The sequence below is a fragment of the Podarcis muralis genome, chromosome 10, assembly GCF_964188315.1.
Source record: "Podarcis muralis chromosome 10, rPodMur119.hap1.1, whole genome shotgun sequence".
In the NCBI taxonomy this organism is placed as follows: domain Eukaryota; kingdom Metazoa; phylum Chordata; class Lepidosauria; order Squamata; family Lacertidae; genus Podarcis; species Podarcis muralis.
The window spans coordinates 45,598,669-45,617,993 of record NC_135664.1 but is presented as its reverse complement, the minus strand read 5'-3'; the positions used below and the strand labels follow the sequence as shown (position 1 = coordinate 45,617,993).

The following is a 19,325-nucleotide window of genomic DNA, read 5'->3' as shown; positions in this document are numbered from 1 at the left end:
CCTGTAGGCTCTGGTGGCTGGTTTGGCTGGATGATGCCCACTCTGATCCTGTGGCTTGTGAACGGTGTTATTGTCCTGAGTGTGTTCATAAAACTGCTAGTACATGGAGAGCCAGTGACCCGACTGCACTCCCGGTCATCGGTTACTTTCTGGCGGCATCGGAAACAAGCAGACCTGGATTTAGCCAAGGTAGGTCAAGTTCCTGCTTCAGAAAACAAATTTTGTTTCTTTCCCAGTTTGTCTTCTGGAGCAGTACTGAACAGGCAGCACCTCAAAGTGCAGATCAACGCTCCAGAGAGGCTTGTACACTTGGGATTGCAAGCATTTGTCCTACTTCTGAAACACTTGTATGGTAAAAGACTCTGGAGCTCTTTTGTTGTTGTTGTTGTTTAGTCGTTTAGTCGTGTCCAACTCTTCGTGACCCCATGGACCAGAGCACGCCAGGCACTCCTGTCTTCCACCGCCTCCCGCAGTTTAGTCAGGCTCATGTTTGTAGCTTCAAGAACACTATCCAACCATCTCATCCTCTGTCGTCCCCTTCTCCTTGTGCCCTCCATCTTTCCCAACATCAGGGTCTTTTCCAGGGAGTCTTCTCTTCTCATGAGGTGGCCAAAGTATTGGAGCCTCAACTTCACGATCTGTCCTTCCAGTGAGCACTCAGGTCTGATTTCCTTAAGAATGGATGCGTTTGATCTTCTTGCAGTCCATGGGACTCTCAAGAGTCTCCTCCAGCACCATAATTCAAAAGCATCAATTCTTCGGCGATCAGCCTTCTTTATGGTCCAGCTCTCACTTCCATACATCACTACTGGGAAAACCATGGCTTTAACTATACGGACCTTTGTTGGTAAGGTGATGTCTCTACTTTTTAAGATGTTGTCTAGATTTGCCATCGCCTTTCTCCCAAGGAGCAGGCGTCTTTTAATTTCGTGACTGCTGTCACCATCTGCAGTGATCATGGAGCCCAAGAAAATAAAATCTCTCACTGCCTCCATTTCTTCCCCTTCTATTTGCCAGGAGGTGATGGGACCAGTGGCCATGATCTTCGTTTTTTTGATGTTGAGCTTCAGACCATATTTTGCGCTCTCCTCTTTCACCCTCATTAAAAGGTTCTTTAATTCCTCCTCACTTTCTGCCATCAAGGTTGTGTCATCTGCATATCTGAGGTTGTTGATATTTCTTCCGGCGATCTTAATTCCGGCTTGGGATTCATCCAGCCCAGCCTTTCGCATGATGAATTCTGCATATAAGTTAAATAAGCAGGGGGACAATATACAGCCTTGTCGTACTCCTTTCCCAATTTTGAACCAATCAGTTGTTCCATATCCAGTTCTAACTGTAGCTTCTTGTCCCACATAGAGATTTCTCAGGAGACAGATGAGGTGATCAGGCACTCCCATTTCTTTAAGAACTTGCCATAGTTTGCTGTGGTCGACACAGTCAAAGGCTTTTGCATAGTCAATGAAGCAGAAGTAGATGTCTTTCTGGAACTCTCTAGCTTTCTCCATAATCCAGCGCATGTTTGCAATTTGGTTTCTGGTTCCTCTGCCTCTTCTAAATCCAGCTTGCACTTCTGGGAGTTCTCGGTCCACATACTGCTTAAGCCTGCCTTGTAGAATTTTAAGCATAACCTTGCTAGCGTGTGAAATGAGTGCAATTGTGCGGTAATTGGAGCATTCTTTGGCACTTCCCTTCTTTGGGATTGGGATGTAGACTGATCTTCTCCAATCCTCTGGCCACTGCTGAGTTTTCCAAATTTGCTGGCATATTGAGTGTAGCACCTTAACAGCATCATCTTTTAAAATTTTAAATAATTCAGCTGGAATATCATCACTTCCACTGGCCTTGTTATTAGCAATGCTTTCTAAGGCCCATTTGACTTCACTTTCCAGGATGTCTGGCTCAAGGTCAGCAACCACACTACCTGGGGTATACGAGACATCAATTTCTTTCTGGTATAGTTCCTCTGTGTATTCTTGCCACCTCTTCTTGATGTCTTCTGCTTCTGTTAGGTCCTTTCCACTTTTGTCTTTTATTATGGAAATCTTTGTACAAAATGTTCCTTTCATATCTCCAATTTTCTTGAACAGATCTCTGGTTTTTCCCATTCTATTGTTTTCCTCTATTTCTTTGCATTGCTCGTTTAAGAAGTCCTTCTTGTCTCTCCTTGCTATTTTTTGGAAATCTGCATTCAATTTCCTGTATCTTTCACTATCTCCCTCGCATTTTGCTTGCCTTCTCTCCCCCGCTATTTGTAAGGCCTCGTTGGACAGCCACTTTGCTTTCTTGCATTTCCTTTTCATTGGGATGGTTTTAGTTGCTGCCTCTTGTATAATGTTACGAGCCTCCATCCATAGTTCTTCAGGCACTCTGTCCACCAAATCTAAATCCTTAAACCTGTTCCTCACTTCCACTGTGTATTCATAAGGGATTTGACTTAGATTGTATCTTACCGGCCCAGTGGTTTTTCCTACTTTCTTCAGTTTAAGCTTGAATTTTGCTATAAGAAGCTCTTTAGTTCCCCACTTTTCTCCTTTTAGAAAGCCCCAATAAAATATTTTTGAATTGCCACCCTCAGCTTTAGCTGTGTAAAGCAATCTTTGTTTTTGCCATGGGCCTGGGGTAAATTTGAATTTTGCAACTGAATCGAATTGTAAAAGTGGCCAGATTGTCACAGATTTACTTAATATGCCTGAAGGTTAAAGATAATATCTCCAATAAAAGTATTTCAGAACATCAGTTACTATTTCAATCTTTCTTTATATACTGTTAGCATATTTGAATAAGATAGAGAAAAAAGGCAGTTTGAAAATTACTGTTGGTTGGTAAAACTGCTTTTTTGTAAACCACTTAGAGATTTTCTCATGAAGCAGTATATACATTTTGTTACATAAATAAATGTAGAAATAGATTTAAGTGGAGATAAATAGAAGAAATCAAAAATGCAGCCTTAGGGTCAAAGATGCTGCATCTTTCAAGGCTAGGCTAAAGGTGATTATGCTTGATTGTGCAAGTTTCCACATGCCATCTCCGAGAGTCTCTGAAGTCACTGGACTCTCACAAGTCTTTGCTGCATCTTCAGCTTTTCTGTTTTTGTTCTGTGCTTGCAGGAAGATTTTACTGCTGCTGCATCAAACTTACAGACTTGTCTGTCTGCCCTGGGCCGAGCACTGCCTGCCTCTCGCTTAGACTTGGCCTGCGGCCTGTCCTGGAACGTTATCCGCTACAGTCTCCAAAAGCTGGGGTTGGTGCGTTGGTTGCTAAAGAGGACATCTCGGCAGAGACGAGCAACAGAAGCCCCTGCAGGTTTTGAGGATGAAGCCAAAACTAGTGCGCGTGATGCAGCTCTAGCCTATCATAAGCTCCATCAGCTCCATATCACAGGTAAGTGGAAAAGGGAGAAGGTGGACGCTTCTGTGAGTGTCTAGTGTGATGACCTAGACTTATCTACGTACTTTGACTGTGTTCAATAGAACATTTAAAAAACCTAAGTCTGCAGAGAGTGCTTCATTCTAGCTTGATGATACAAGTAGTGCCGTACTCTTCTTTTGCAGGTGTGTGTCTTGTTAGATTTATTCTTACCTGTAAATCAATAGTATAACCAGCTGAGATGATTCAGGTAGTGAAATGAAGGATGGTCTTCTATTTGGCCTGTATGAAAGAGCTTGATATACATAGCTTGGGATTTGTTTGGTTGATTCCCAAAGTTACAATCTTACAAAGATAAGTTTGTAGATAGATAATAAACCAAGGCTTTTCAAGGCAGGACATTACTACACTTTAAGGTTTGAATGCAACAGAATCTCAGTAGCTCAAAGGGCTTTCCCAGATCAAACCATGGGAGGCACTAATTGTACTGGGAAAGTCGCACATGGCGTGAGTTTAAAAAAGTGATGTGTATATGTACCTGCAACTCAGGATAGTACTCGATGCATCTGGTGAAGTAGACTGCAGCCCACAAAATCTTGTGGCATAATTAATTTGTCCAGTGATGCTGAATGTTAGAAGATTCAGGAAGAAAATATTCCAAGGAAATACCCCTTCATACAGCTATATTTGAGCTTCTGCATGACTGTCTTTGGTGCAAGAGTCTATCTTGGCTGCCCCTCTGTAAATTATTTTAAGGGAGATGACTCTTTGTTCTCTGGTTTCTGATGCAGGTAAGCTACCATCCAGCTCTGCCTACTCAGGATTGCACATGGCTCTGTGTGCTGTGAATCTGGCTGAATGTGCAGAAGAGAAGATTTCACCAAGCACACTGGCAGAAATTCACCTGACTGCTGCAGTTGGCTTGAAGACCCGCTGTGGTGGCAAGCTGGGCTTCCTGGCGGTGAGTAAATCTCTTTCAAGCCTCCCAAAAGAATTTAGAACAAGTATGTATTGTGGCATATTTCAACTGACCACGGTTTTGCATGTGAATGGAAGTGGCTTTTAAGTTGATCTGTATAATTAACTTTTATGCAGAATTACTATCCTTGAGTCAGAGGCATGCATAGCTTTCCTTCAGCACCATATCTTACCATGGCACTTTTTCTTTCTTACCAGAGTTATTTCTTAAGTCAAGCCCAGAGCTTGTGTAGTTCTGAGCGCAGTGCCATCCCTGACTCTTTGCGTTGGTTGTGTCACCCATTGGGGCAAAAGTTTTTTGTGGAGCGGAACTGGACAGTGAAAACAGCTGCCAAGGAGAGTCTATATTGCACTCAGAGGAACCCAGGTGAGAGCCAGCAGGCTTGTGAATGCATTGCCCTACGTCTGCCATCCAAGTTATAAGACAGCATTATGCATGTGTATGCTCACTTTCTCTAGCCAATTCTTGCTTGAAAGCTTTTGGTGCTGTAATAAATTGTGGAACACTGACTGAGCAATCAAATGGACAGTTTCCCAAATGATGGAGTTCTTTCTGCAAACACTTTCTCTGCCTAAACAGATTTTTATTTATTATTTCAATTATGTTCCAGCTTCACTCCAACCAGCTCAAGGTGGTATTCTCACAGCAACCCTGTGAGGTTTGTTAAGCTGAGAGCTGGTGACTGGGCTAAGGTCGCCCAGTGAGCTTCATGACCAAGTGGGGTTTTGATCCCAGGTCCTAGTACAATATTTCAAATCCTGCATAACATGGCAAGGGTTTGTACCTGATTATTTTTGAGGGATACCTGCATATTACTAGGGAAGCAGCCCTGAATCTTTTGTAACTTATTGAGAAAAGGAAATAAAGCTGATTGTTTTTTCATCTACAGCTGATCCCATTGCACAGGTGCACCAGGCATTCTGTGAGAACCTCCTGGAGAGAGCTGTTGAATCCCTTGTGAAACCTCAGGTTCCAAAGGGGGCTGCAGGACATGATGATGAAGAGCCCTGGTAAGCTGCAGTTCTGTCCCTACCCTATTGGCATTTTTTCTCAGGTTGAGTAGCCAATTCTGACTGACTGCTCTATTAGTTCCTGTAGCCCAGCAGGTGGGATGAAGGGTAGGAGCACAGATTTCATCTCTTTGGTTAGGAGCAATGTGGCAGGGCCATCAGAATAACATTCCTGACATAATGCAGAAACTTGAATCAAATTCATCTGCCATATCTATTGCCTATGTGGAAAAGGGCAGTTTCTCCTAGCAATTTGTAACTGAATTGCAGATAATGGATTAGTGGAGCATGCAGTTTTAAGGGCAACACTCAAGCTCAACAAGGTTAATCAGTAAATTATTTCTGTTTTGGAGACAGAAGCACAGAGAAATGCATAGTATGCTGCTGGATTGTTGAGAGTTCCGTGATAAAAGAAAGTTCCCCAGCAGAACTTGAATAATAGCAATTTGCAGAGCAAGGAGAGAGCTGGTAACCAGGCATTCTTACTAAGAATAGCCAGGACGCGGGTGGTGCTGTGGTCTAAACCACTGAGTCTCTTGGGCTTTGCCGATCAGAAGGTTGGGCGTTTGACTCCCCACGATGGGGTGAGCTCCCATTGCTCTGTCCCAGCTCCTGCCAACCTAGCAGTTCGAAAGCACGCCAGTATAGGTTGATAAACGTAGAAGGTAAATGGTGTTTTCATGCGCTCTGGTTTCTGTCACAGTGTTCTGTTGCACCAGAAGCGGTTTAGTCACGCTGGCAACATGACCCAGAAAGTTGTGTGTGAACAAACGCCGGCTCCTTTGGCCTGCAAGCTAGATGGGCACTGCAACCCCATAGTCACCTTTGACTGGACATACCCATCCAGAGCTCCTTTACCTAACTTACTAAGTATACTAAGTTGCACACGTTAAACTGATGCACTGTAGAAATGTGTTGCATTGTCTTTACTGGTAAACGTCTGATTTCTGCTTGTGCTTGTAGTGAATTCTCTAATGCTTTGGAATACCTGAAGTTACTCAATTCTTTTGTGGACTCTTTGGGAATTGGAACACCACCTTTCACTGGAAATTCTGTGTTGAGGTCTGCACTGGGTAAGTGTGAAGGATGCCCAGGTTGCTCAGTGTCCCATATTTCTCAGCTTCATGCTGGAGATCTGCAAGCATTCGCTGCTGAGTTGTTAGTGTTCTAAACTTGATTCAGCTGCAACATTAATTAATGTTGCCCAGTTGATCAAAAGTGTATCTTAAGTCAATGATATTTCCTTTAAATCCATAAAGGCCAAAATTGTCATTTTTTTGAAATTTCAAACTCTCATAACAAAAACCTGGGGTGAGATAAACTTTAGATTTAAACTTAGTTTTGATAATTCAACAAGTGTACAAAATATTAAGAAAATTGGATGGCATGAGGTAAAAAATTGGACCCCTTGATATGGAATGACCATATCTTCAATCTTCCATGTGACAGCTCTTTAAATATTTGAATATGGCTATCCTATCTCATCTCAGTCTAAACATAGCCAGTTCTCTCAACCATTCCTCATATATGAGGAAGACACCTGCTGATTCAAAGAAATATGAAATTGAGCAGGTAGAATTTTCCTGATATCCCATGATAAATTTGTTTTAGATGTAGTGCAGTTTCTGCTTTTTAAGACAAGCAAGTGTCCAGTCACATGTCAGTGATAGTATTCTACATTGATCATGGTGAGATTTGATCAGCAGCTGAGTGGAGACCTCTAGAGGAGAGTTCAGTAAATATGTAGATCTAATTTTTTTCTGCAGAGATAAGTACTTATGGCCTTCTCAGCTGAGATCTGAAAGTAAATACTTTTGACCACTTAATGGTTTTGTGGAACACACTGTGAGAGCTGGTAACTCAGCCAAGAGGTCAATGAGTCTTGTAAATTCTTGTTAGTGACTCCATTCCCAAGGCAGAAGCATTTTAAATGAGATGCATATGTCGGCAAGGTGGTACCGAGCAGCTTGTCTCTGGTTGCTGTTGTTGTTCCCTTTTGCTGAAGCAGTAAGATGAAGTGGGGAGTGTCTGGCAAGATGCTTGGCTTTGCACCAGCCTGTGTGTCAGTGGCAGCAGCAGCAGCAGCAGCAGCAGCAGCAGGTGGATGGTACCCTACTCTGCAGGATGGCATTCACTAATGTGCCCTGACTTCAGCAACAAAGGGAGTTGTATCAGTTTTATTGTCCCAAGCCTGCCCCAAATGTCCATTTTGGCTCTCTCTCCCACAATTTAACCTAGTGACCTGCTCTTGTTCAACGTTCAACATCACAATCTGGAAGTTTTTTGGGACCCTTGGAAGGTTTAGTTCAAGGAAGGGCTCACCCAGAAGCGTTACTGTGATGGTATCATGCTGCTAACCCCTTGTCCCTGCCCGCTTTCCCAAATCAGGCCCTGGGCATTTCAAAGCAGCTGCTTAAATGAGATCTGAGCAGGTCTTGCCAGAAACTGACCTTTTCAGCATTGTCCTCCTTGTAAGGGTCCTCCTACCAGCAAGCAACCTCACACTATTCTAGTTCCTGGTAAGTTCATTTTCATTACACAGAAATATGTGTAACTGGGACCCGATGCCATTCTTCAAAATGAAAAGCAGATCCAAGATGGAAATTTAGAACAGAGAAGTGTGGGGGTATGGGTGTGACTTTTCCCTGCCTACCATTTTCTTACTCCAAATTGCCTTCCTCCCATGGCTGGCTCCCCTTCCCAGGAGCAAGGGTTTCAGTGTGTTTGAATGCACTTTCGTAGGTTTACAGGGGGAAGGAGCTTGAAGTAAGGAAACAGTGGATGGGGAAAAGATTCCCGTCTCCTGAAGCCATTTTTCATTAAAACAAAACCTGTTGGGATTTGCATTGGTGAGAGTGTCTCATATTTATTGTTATTTTGTCTCTGCATACCTAGGCCCTGATGTGGTGTGCCGGTGGTGGTCATCCGCAATCACAATGACAATCAGCTGGCTCAGGGGTGATGATGCAGCCGTGAGATCCCAGTTTACCAACGTGGAGCGAATTCCTAAATGTTTGGAGATGATGGAGTGTGTGGCCTTTTTGCATTACTCTCACAATTGCCTTTTGTCACTTTAAATAGTTTCCAAACTAAGCTGCAGTATTTTGAGATTGTATTAACTGAAAATACCAGCTATCAGGCACTGGGGTGGTGGATGCAAAGACTTTTCTAAGTGTTAGATGCAGGGTGGAGTTGGTCTCATCCAGCTGTGGCCATCTGGGTACTCAGTGCAGCATCAGGCCAGGCTTGAGGGTCGGGGAGGGGGAGTTGCTCTGGTCTATAGAGAGATTCTCTCTCTCTCCCTTCAGGCTCTCTATCCAGTTGGGTGGAGGATCTGGAGTGTGTGTTCCTGGCATTGGGAATCAGAACAGATTAGAGATTCTGCTGGTTAACTGCCTACCTCACTGCCCAGCAGTCTTTCTGCCTGAGCTGATGGATCCGGTCTTAGAGGTGGTGTTGAGGATTCCCATTCTGCTGGTGAGGCCTTTCTTCATGTGCCGCCTCAAAAAGTCCAGAGAAGGGGCAACGTGAGAATGAGCCTTTTCTGTGTTGGCTCCCTGTTTGTGGAATGCTTTCCCCAGAGAGGCTCACCTGGCACCTTCATTATACACCTTTAGGTGCCAGACAAAATTATTCCTCTTCTCCTAGGCCCTTGGCTAATCTAAGCAATCTATGGCCTTTTTAACTGTGTGTGTGTGTGTTGGGGAGGTTGTTTTTGTTTGTTATTATGTTATGATGAGTGGTATAGAAATTTAATAACATTATTACTTATTATGGCAACTTAGTAAGTGAGGGGCTTATGGAGGTGGTTGGTCCACGACCACAATACCTTAAAGGCACTGACCTTGTTCCTGGCTTGGGATCTTTCTCTTCTCTCTTCCCTCCTTTCTAGGAATGCCCTTGTGAAAGCTGTCTTTCATGTGTGCAAAGCCATGAACGCCTCCTTGTCAAGCAAGGCAGATGGGCAGCAGAGCTCCTTTGGCCACTGTGAAAGAGCCAGCACGCACCTTTGGAATAGCCTCAACATGAGCAGTGGGGTCTCAAGCACGGGTCTCAATAACGTAAGTATCCTCATCCTCATCACAATCATTTACAACTGGCTGTACATGTACAGCCGCCTTCTCCATCCTTTCCTGAGCCAAGGCTTGTGGGCAAATGTTTAGTCATCATCCCATGTGTCTCTGAGGTCAAATATCCTGGAGCTGAAGAAGCAGCAGCTAACATTTTTTTCTTCCTGATTGGAGAGACAGAGAACGTTCCCTCTCCTCTTGCCCTTTTGTGTGTGTTGACTAGAGCTGCAGTGTTCCCTTTCCCACAGTAGTGCTTGAGGAGTGCATTTGTTTCCAGTGTGTTGGCTTCCAGTGCACTGCCAGAATTAGCAGGCTGAGCTCTTGTTTGGTCCTGTCCTTGTTGCTTTTAATTATGCCTCCTGGGTGAATTGTTCCCACAGAAGGCACTACATGTCTAGTCTCCTGTGGGTAAGAACAGTGTGAAGTCCTTGTATCAGGGTGTCAGCTTCACCTTCATTTCCTTGTTTCTCTGAGAAGCTGGGGCTTTCCAACTTTTGGCACTGTACAAGAATCGGAGCTGTTCATCACTGCTGGGTGGCAGCTGTCGTGCATTGTAGTTGCATTGCATGTTCTGGCAGTACTCGTGCAATGTTTCCGCAGTGCAGCACAGAGGTGCACCCATTTCTCCTCTGCAGGTGGGAATCTCCTCAGCTTGCCTGGATTGAATGCTGTTCTTTCCGATTCAGTGATTTAAGTGATGTGGTAGAAACTTCCTAGGAACTTAACATCTGAATTGGAAGGGGCCAAGAGGCCATCTGTACAATCCAGACTGCATTGCACTGCAAGCAGAAAGAAAGCATGAGAGATGAAAGTGGAGCACATGGGTTGAAAAGCCTGAGAAAAGGTATATGTGAAGGCAGTGAAAAGGCAAATAAAGTGCCCATCGTGATCTCTATTTTGCTTAGCTGATTTCCTTTTTGGGCATGGCCTAGATGAAGCAGCAGCCATGGCAATCCGCTGCCCAGTGGCCCTTCGCCTGAACAAGGGCCACAAGGTGACTAAGAATGGGGCAAAGTCAGGCCAATGCCATGGACACCTGACCAAGCACCCCCAAGTTTGTGTAAGACACGATCCAGGAGGCATGCTGCCTCGTCTCCAAAAAGATATGTGTGATGGTGCTGTTCAAGATCTCCAAAGACAAGTGAGCTCTGCAGTTCAACAAGAAAAGGGTGGGGACTTACATCCAGGCCAAGAGGAAGAAGGAGGAACTGAACAGTACCCTGGAAACAATGAGGAAAGCAGCAGCCCAGAAGGACTAGAAGCTCCCTGCCTCCTCCCAAAGTCTCCGCAATAAAGCTTATTTTGAAAACCCTGTAAAAACAACACTTCTATTTTGCTTAGGTATTTTTGAATGAGCCAAAATGAGTCCTTCAAAATGCAGTTCGAACTGATATTAAAGATACCTTTTTTTTTGCCACCGGAGGGCGTACCAAAATACTATTCTGTAGAAGAGGTTGATTTGTTTTGCAGTTTTTTTATCCCAAGGGTACCTTCTCAAGATCATACTGCTTCATTTTACTGCTGGCTAATTGTTGGAACCTTTGGGACCCATTTTCAAGGACACTTTCTTAGAGTCCCACTGTCGTCGTCCTGTTCCACGGGAGCGTTGAGATTTGCAGGGAAAGCAGGTAGCGTCTGGGCGTGGCAGGCAAATTGTTAGTGGGCAAGGTCAGGTTAAGCAGGTAAAGTCCAGTCAAGGCAAAGTCATGTACAAAAAGCTATTTTCTGGGAAGGGCAGCCAAAACAGAATCTGTAGACTGACAAGACTTGTTGTGTGGCCGGCTCTGCCTCTCTGGCAGAGCTGTAGTTCAGTCTTGCCTGATTTTCTATCTTGTGACACCTGTAAGCTAGAGAGATGGGAATATTGAAAGGCTCATTCATCTGTCACCACTCTCTGAAAGGTCCTAGGGCCAGTGATCATATCAGCCATGGTGGCTAAAATAAAAATGAATGTACACCCCCTGCCCATCTTTTGGACAGTCTTCTGTCAGTGGATCTTCAGTTCCACATTAAAACAGTGTGGTGGTCTCAGTATTTCTTCATTTGGCTTAATCTTTCATTTTCTGGTGGTAAGTAGAATTCACACAAAACACACAGGAAACAAAAAACAAATAAAGCAATTATACGTTTAACCAATTTTTGTTAGGTAATTCTTTGAATATTTACTGTGATGGATGTTGTGGTTACAATGATTTGTTGCTGGGAGCCCACTGCACCCTGATTTTGTGTTGACACGTTTTCAGAATGCAGTTATAGGTGCTGATTTTGGCCTACAAAGGGGCACAGGATACTTCAGAGGTAGCCAGCCCTGTACCTTCCACATGTTATTGGACCACTGCTCCCATCAGCCTCAGCAGCATTGCTCTTGGTCAAGTATGATGGGAATTGTAGTCTAACAACATCTGAAGGGTACCACATTGGCTACTTTTGGATAACCTGGTTGCTTCCTCCATGCTATCTTGTGGTCATGTCCTTTGCTGATAATATTTGGAAAACAAAAAATTCAGAATGCTCATGCTGAGTCACTTTTTGAGAAGAATTTGGTCACAGAGCTGTCGGTTGATACCATCTCATCTTTAAGATAAAAACACTATGTATAATTCTGCTAGTATTTTTAGATATGTGTGAGAAGCTTTTGTCCCTCTGAAGGCTGCTGCATCCTGCTAATGATGCTGGGATGTCTTGATACTCCTGTCACTGAATGGGTCTGTCTCCCTGCAGATGATCCAGCTGCTAGCTTGCGACCTACTGCTGTCCCTCCGCACCACTCTGTGGCAGAAACAGATGAACTCCAGCCAGGCCTTGGGAGAGGCCTACCATGCTTCTGCTTCTGAGCTGACAGGATTCCAGCGCGACCTCGGCAGCCTGAGAAAACTGGCCCATAGTTTCAGACCTGCTTATCGAAAGGTAAGATGCTGCCACTTGTGATGAGTGAGGAGATGATGACCCGTCCCTTGAGTTCCTGCATGCTGTTATAGGCCAAAGGGACAAATGGTCCACAAGCTAGGCCAGGACTGGTTTTGCTTTGAATTTCCAGCAGTGTGTTTGCCGTGGTGGCTTCCTGCTGGATACGTCCTTACTGTTGTAGACTTTGCCCTTAAGTAGCATTCATTGGGTGTGGGTGTGTGTTGCGGTTTCCCCTGGATTTAAACTAATGTGACACTTCCTGAATGTTCAAAACTCTATGTAAATTATCTCAATAATCCTTAAAACAGCCCTGTGATGTATGGCATTCCCGTTATCCACATGTCACCCGTGTGAGCGGTGAGGATGAGAGAATACGGGGTTGCCTAATGCCGTGTAGCTTTTATGGTGGCTGTGAGATTTGAACTGGGGATTTCTAGCCTGACAGGCTTAATCACTGCTCTCCACTGGTTTGTATGTATGCACAAACAGCACAGATGGTTCTGTGGTAGAGTGTGGACCACTGCTGGTCAGAGATGGTTGGGTAGCATGCCCCTCTTTTAAAGGGCACATTCTCTGTACACTCTTGCTCAGCAGAAAGGAGTTAGGGAAGGAAAAGTGGCTAAGAGGATTAGCACCAGAAGGTGCAAGCTTATCTGATTAAGGCGCATGCCCAAATCTACAGCACCACAAGGTGAGGGAAGGTTGCTAAAATGTAGACGCTACCCATTGTCTTCTGCTTTCCCCCTCCTTCCAGGTGTTCCTGCATGAGGCCACTGTGCGTTTGATGGCAGGGGCCAGTCCCACACGCACTCATCAGCTGCTGGAGCACAGTCTCAGGCGTCGGACACCCCAGAGTACCAAGCAAGGTCAGGAAGCTCTTGTCCATCTCTGCCCTGAACTGGGTCACCACCATCCCGCCCTGCACTATCTATCTATAAAATGCTTGCAAGCAATGCCAAACCATATATGACAAATGCCACAGTTAGTTTAGTCCCCTGGTGTGCAGTTCTAGAGACCTTTGGAACCCTAATTAACCTAAAACAGTGGCAAACGTGGTTTTGCTGTGATGAGGAATTGCTCAAAATCGGGGGGGGGGGGAGGGGAAACATCCCCCCCCTTCGGTGAGCTGCTTTTTGTTCATAAATTGTAGGATCCAAGCCAGAGTGTTTAAAATGTTTTAAGAAGCGGTGGCACAAAGATGTTCGCTAGCTGACATCTGAGGCTGCTAATTTGAGCAAAAGAAAGGCCTGTCGCGGAGAGGGTGGGCCTCGCCCACCTGTGCAAGTGTCATCTCTGTTACCAGGACAAGGCTGCTAAGTCTGGGCTGCTGGCCAGGTCTCAGCTTGGGGCATCCGAGCCTCTAGAATAAATTACTGCCTAGAGTTTCAGTGGGAGTTGGTTGACTGCGTCTTGTACTCTGTTGGGTAGCACCCATTGTGAAGCAATCTTTTGCTCACCCCAGTGTAGTCTTAAACAAATTGACTCCCGTGGTGCACTTATTGCCCCCACAAGTGTGGCATTCCTTGTGATGACTCTTTTTTCCCATACCTAGGTGAACTGGACGCGCTTCCTGGGCAGAGAGAGAGAGCTACAGCAATTCTCTTAGCCTGCCGCCACCTTCCCCTCTCCTTCCTGTCCTCCCCGGGCCAGCGAGCCGTCCTGCTGGCGGAAGCAGCCCGCACACTGGAGAAAGTTGGAGACAAGCGTTCCTGCAATGATTGTCAGCAGATGATTGTGAAGCTGAGTGGCGGCACAGCAATTGCGGCTTCCTAACCGTGGAGGATTGCAGCCTCGTCGCTCATTGAACGGGATTCTTGCCCCCTCCTACCCTCCTCTTCCTCCTCCTCCTCCTCCTCCCTTTTTGAACACTGTTCCAGGTTAGGACCATGAAAGTTGTGATACACTAGCCAGGGTAGGGTCTTCTTGTAAACCAGCTTTTGTTGCTAGTATATGCCTTCTAGTACAAAGGGTGCCCACACTGGAGCTAGAGAGTGTTCGCATTTTCGCACACTGAGAGAAGAATTTGGAATAGTGATGAAGAAGGGTGGGTTTGGAAAGGTTGGTCCCCCACCTCTTTACAAAACAATCTATCTTTTGAGGAGGGGTTTTCTAGAAAGTAAGAAGAGCTGCCCTCAGCCCTTTTCCTGGCATCTGCGGTGGCCCTTGAAGGGCCCTTAAAGTGGCCCTTGATCTGCACATCAGGTGCCATATGCTTTTGGCAGACCCAGAGAGGAGATCTGGCTCCTTGGTCCTCAGTGGGTTGCATAGAAGCTTTTCTATAGATTCTGCATTCTCTGAGAGCCTTTGGAGGTTCTCCTAAGGAAGGGCATCACAGTTTTTAATGCAATTTGGGGTTTTTATAGCATTTTATGGCTTTATAAGCACTAAGGACAACATCTAGGTTTCTCTTCCGTCTTCTGTGTCCTCCCTTCCACTTCTTACTCATGTATCTGCCACCTGGCAGCCGATGGAGCCATACTGTCGTTATCTTTGGAGTTGTATTTCCATGCCCTAAAAGAGGGGACAAGGATGGACTTAGTGGTGAACCAGAAGCAGATTTAAGCTTGTGATTCAAAAAGCATGCATAGACAAACCACTGCTCTTTGTTTATGTTTTTTTTAAAAAAAATACCTGCAGACCCCCACTCCTCCCCAAAATCTGGATTAGGATCACAGGGAGGGGATTGCGCATTACTTTTAGAAGTTTGTTGCTGCTGTTTTTTTTGAGGGGAGAACCCCAAGACAAACTACAGCTTGGGGGAGATTTTCAGCAGGAAAAATAGCACAGAGAGGAAAGGTTAAAAACCCCTCCTGATCAGCGCTCCTACTGCTTCTTTTGTAAATAAAGAGACACCGTAAGTCTAAGTGCATTTTTTGAATCACACGCTTAAAGTCAGCATTGAGTTTTACCTTAACAAAAAAGCAAACTAGGGGCTGAATTCATTGTTCTCTGTCCGCTAGTGCGAGACCAGAGCTTAAAGGTTTGGCCCACAAAGAAATCCAATGCAACAGTTGTGCTAGCCAAAGCTTGTTGTGCAACAATTTTAGGCAATGCATTTGTGCTTTTTTGCACAAAAGTGTTTTGCCAGTGCAACAAGTTTACCGCTAAGTGACTTTAACTTTGCGCTACGTTGGATACAACCCTAGGAATCCTTTTTTCTGATGTTTGATTTCTTTGGTAGCTGCATCTAGATGAGTATGTTTAGGATAACAGTCTTAGGACTTGTCCACACTACCAACAGCTGTCTCCTTTGGAGTAGCTTTGACGGTCAAACAGGTTTATAAAATGGTTTACATATGTAGTGTAGATGTAGTTCTAGAACTAGGAGAAAGAGGAGTGGCTGCAACTAGGCCTCCTTGTTGGAAGAATAGGTTCTAAGAAAAGAGATTTTATATTTCATAGAGCTCAGAGTCTCACAGATCACTTTTGCCTTCTCCCGTTGCCTGTGCACCATCTCTGTTCTTGCTTAGCCTCTCTTATTTCATCTTCCAAATCTGTCCAAATCAAACACACAAGCACCAAACAAATGAATTTGGGGGCACATAATTCTTTGGGGAGGCCCACACAACTGTACATTGCAGTGGTTCTTGCAGCTAGTGTGCCTTCCATGCGTAACAGCTGAACACTGCTGCAGAACTAAGACCCTCCATTAAAAAAAGACCTCTCATTGACAATTTTCAATTCAAATGAAGCTCTGTGTGTCCCAAAACACATGAAATCCTGGGGGAAGGGCTTTCCAAACACTGAAACAATTACATAATTAAAGGAACGTGGCCTGAATCGCACAGTTAAGAGATTCATATCACATCACATTGATATCAAATTTTTAAAACTTTCCATAGAGTAAACCAAAAGACGACCCCACAATAAAGCTTTGGCTAACTTTGGTTATTTTGAAGACCAATTCTCAATCTTCCTGAATATATTGGAACTAACAAGAGGTGTAATTTCATGAACATTCCAAATTTCCCGTTGGTATACGTGAGTGGATGTGTCTGAAAGGTTGCACTTGCGAAAGGTATCAAAATACACAGTGAAAGTGAACCTTGGAAGTTGCTTTGCCAGGACTAGTTCGTAGGGGTGGGGTGTAGGGCATTTAGTTCCATATCTCACATCACATGGATGATCTTGGTTGCTTATCTTACAAACATGGGTAGCAACCATAGTCTATACTCGTGCCTTGGCTTTAGCACTGCAGATCCGTGGGCAGTTGTTTAAATAAGGCAGGCTGGAAGGCGAGGACCATCCTGTTTTCTTAAGGGTGCTTCCCGACAGCCGTTTTCCCAGTGATGGTAGCGACAAAACAGAAAGGGTAACATACTACCTCAACGAAAAGGTACATTCTAGCAGGATGCCTGGGGTGTTTGGTGCTACCATCGCTGGTTTCCTTCCACAGTTGTTCTGACACTCGCGCAGATGGTTCCAGTCTGCTTGGAGTTAGCAGCCATCCATCTGGGATTAGCACAAGGACCTTCGTGAATTGTGAGTGTTCGGCGAAGTGATTTAGCATGCCCGACGCTTAGAAAGAAACCTTTCCCATCTAGAAGCTCTCATAGCAAATAATTCTGCGCAGTTAAGTTTTGAAGTGTGCATTAGTTGATGTGCATCAGAATATCATCTCCTATTGACACTGTGTACCGCAGGACATTTCACAGTTCTATGGATTTGAGGCTGTGAAAGCCATTTATACTGTCAAGCAGGAGGGAATACTACGGCTGAGAATGGGCATTGCAGTTGAGGGTGAAAGCCTCATGTTGTACAGCAGGAAGAGGCATTGAGGGTGGTACTGCTAGCTTGTGGAATTATGCTTGTGTAGATGGGACCTCCACAAGGGAATCGCCCTGTCTTTCCATGTACATCAACCATTTTTTTTTTAAAAAAGACACCTCATTTATTTATGGGTTTGTTGTCACCCAGGCTATCTCTATATTATTTTTGTGTATATAATGTAATTTTTTTGTGCTTTTATATATGATGTGAAAAGTGTATTTATCCCAATGAAATTAGGAATAAGGATTCTTTGCTATAAGAAAACGTAGCTGGCAATGATGTGAGTGGGTGAGCGTTTCTGGTATATGTCCTGATTGTGACCCTCTCCTGGGGTTCATTGCGCGACTTGTCTAATAAAAATCAAATTGTACGCAAAGTCTGATACTCGAAAGAAGCTTCATTAAGAAGAGTGCGTTTTGTTGGGTGGGGGTGTATGGAAAATGTTTAAAACGTTCTCCCGCAAAGTGTGCTTGCACACCAGTGGTAGTACAATAATAACAACTGATAATGGTAGTGGCTAAATAGGATTGTCAGAATGCTGCAGTGTTCAGTGGCCTAATTGAATTGATTAGGTTTTGTTAAAGTTAAATCACCAGCGTTTCCTCTGTCACACAAGGTCCATAAATATAAGCTCCAGTAATTCCCGAGGAGTGCAGAACAGATCAGAGCAAGCATTAGGATTAATCTGCCAATCTTCCCAGCAATCTGTAGGACTTGGAACAGAAAACCTACACTGATGATACATATGCCACAGGTTTGAAAGAACTATGAGGAAGGGTGTATATAATCGATAACATACCTCTTTTGGGGAGAATCCACAGTCGAACAACATTTGAAGGCCACAAGTTCCACATCTCTAGATAGACGAGTCCCATAAATCTTTCCTATTACTTTAGCTTTCTCATTGCTGGCTCATATTTCTGTTAATGTTACTGTGTTTGAGACCAAGCTCTAGTTTTCTTGACATGGATAGTGGAATTTGGGGCTATCCCTGGGCTTGCTGAATATACCCTGGAAGCTAAGAAGAAGCCTTTTCTCCTCTTGGTGCCCTTCCACGACATGTCCAGGAGGTAGGTGGCTCCCTGTCATAAGAGCCTGTTGCACCCCAACATCGCTGAAGAGACAACTCAACAGGCGAGACCAAATTTCTGCACTTAACAGCAGAGACAGGCTGTTTGGCCTTTTATTTTTCTATTGTCCAGCAGAGGGCAGAAGTAACTTAGTAAAGGAGTAATTCTAACAACTCTGCTGACCCTTATTTCAGCATTCTGGAGTCCTTGGAGGTAGGTAGGTTGGGTTTTCTAACACCTCAATTTGAATATATGCCACTAATTTGTAGTCTGAAAATCCTCCTGTATGGAATACAGAACTCTACTTTGTGCAGGCTTGCATTTCTGCACAGATTACAACCCTGGATGCAGTTTCTATTTTTCATTTTCTTCCATCTCCTGGTACTCTCTTTCTTCCATTCCCCATATATATATGCATTTTTCTCTTCCCTCAATATGTTCTTTGGATAGATTAATGAAAACACAAAGACATACCCAGGATATGTGTGTTCTCCACAAAAGGTTCTGGAGTGAAATACACTTTGAACTGTCCTGCCTCTCCACCTCTCTTTTTTCCTGCCTTTCCACACACCTCCCTAAAAGCAAAGGCAGGTTGGCAGAGACTCACACTGTTTGGCGGACCTGTTTCCGTTCAGCTATTAAAGATTAATCCTCCTGTGGGATTTCCAACGTAAGATTTTAGAATGAGGCCATTGTGCTCTGGACAGTAGCTTTCTCTTCTCATGGTGCCTGTGTTTTATGTGAAGGCAGGAATCGTTTTGCTCCTTCCGAGTCTCGGAAAGTGGCAACAAAGGGAGCACTTCTGAGGAACAAAGTGGAACAAGGAACTGATACTGCCTTTAAGGCAACTTCTGCTGCTACTGATGCTAAGTGTGTGTGTGTGTGTGTGTGTGTGTGTGTGTGTGTGTGTGTGTGTATAGGGGGTGAGCAAGAAAATGAAGATCAGAGCTCTGCCAATGGAGTGATGTGTCAGTACATCTGACTTATCTGGGCAGTGCCTGGCAGTACTAGATTAAAAGATACGAGGAACTTGCTACAAAATGTCTTCGGGATTCTGATTGAAAAAATTGTTAAGAAGCCACTATTTTCTCAAGCCAAATTGCTTTCACTTTCCTTAGCTCCTCGGTAAGCCAGGTCCAAGAAATTCTCT

At 44.4% G+C, this 19,325-nt stretch overlaps 1 protein-coding gene and 1 pseudogene across 1 annotated transcript in view; both read left to right on the top strand.

Moving 5' to 3' along the window:
* SREBF2 (sterol regulatory element binding transcription factor 2) overlaps nt 1-17,207 on the top strand; it is a 35,544-nt gene extending 18,337 nt beyond the window's left edge. The window contains exons 9-19 of the mRNA XM_028745428.2: nt 8-189; nt 3,111-3,384; nt 4,161-4,330; nt 4,546-4,714; nt 5,238-5,358; nt 6,322-6,431; nt 8,254-8,386; nt 9,251-9,419; nt 12,150-12,335; nt 13,090-13,201; nt 13,888-17,207. Coding sequence (XP_028601261.2) covers nt 8-189; nt 3,111-3,384; nt 4,161-4,330; nt 4,546-4,714; nt 5,238-5,358; nt 6,322-6,431; nt 8,254-8,386; nt 9,251-9,419; nt 12,150-12,335; nt 13,090-13,201; nt 13,888-14,108 — 1,847 coding nt within the window. The 3' untranslated portion in view covers nt 14,109-17,207. The remainder of the gene's footprint in view (nt 1-7; nt 190-3,110; nt 3,385-4,160; nt 4,331-4,545; nt 4,715-5,237; nt 5,359-6,321; nt 6,432-8,253; nt 8,387-9,250; nt 9,420-12,149; nt 12,336-13,089; nt 13,202-13,887) is intronic.
* Nucleotides 10,052-12,140, top strand: LOC114604892 (large ribosomal subunit protein eL36 pseudogene; annotated as a pseudogene).
* Nucleotides 17,208-19,325: the final 2,118 nt, after the last annotated feature.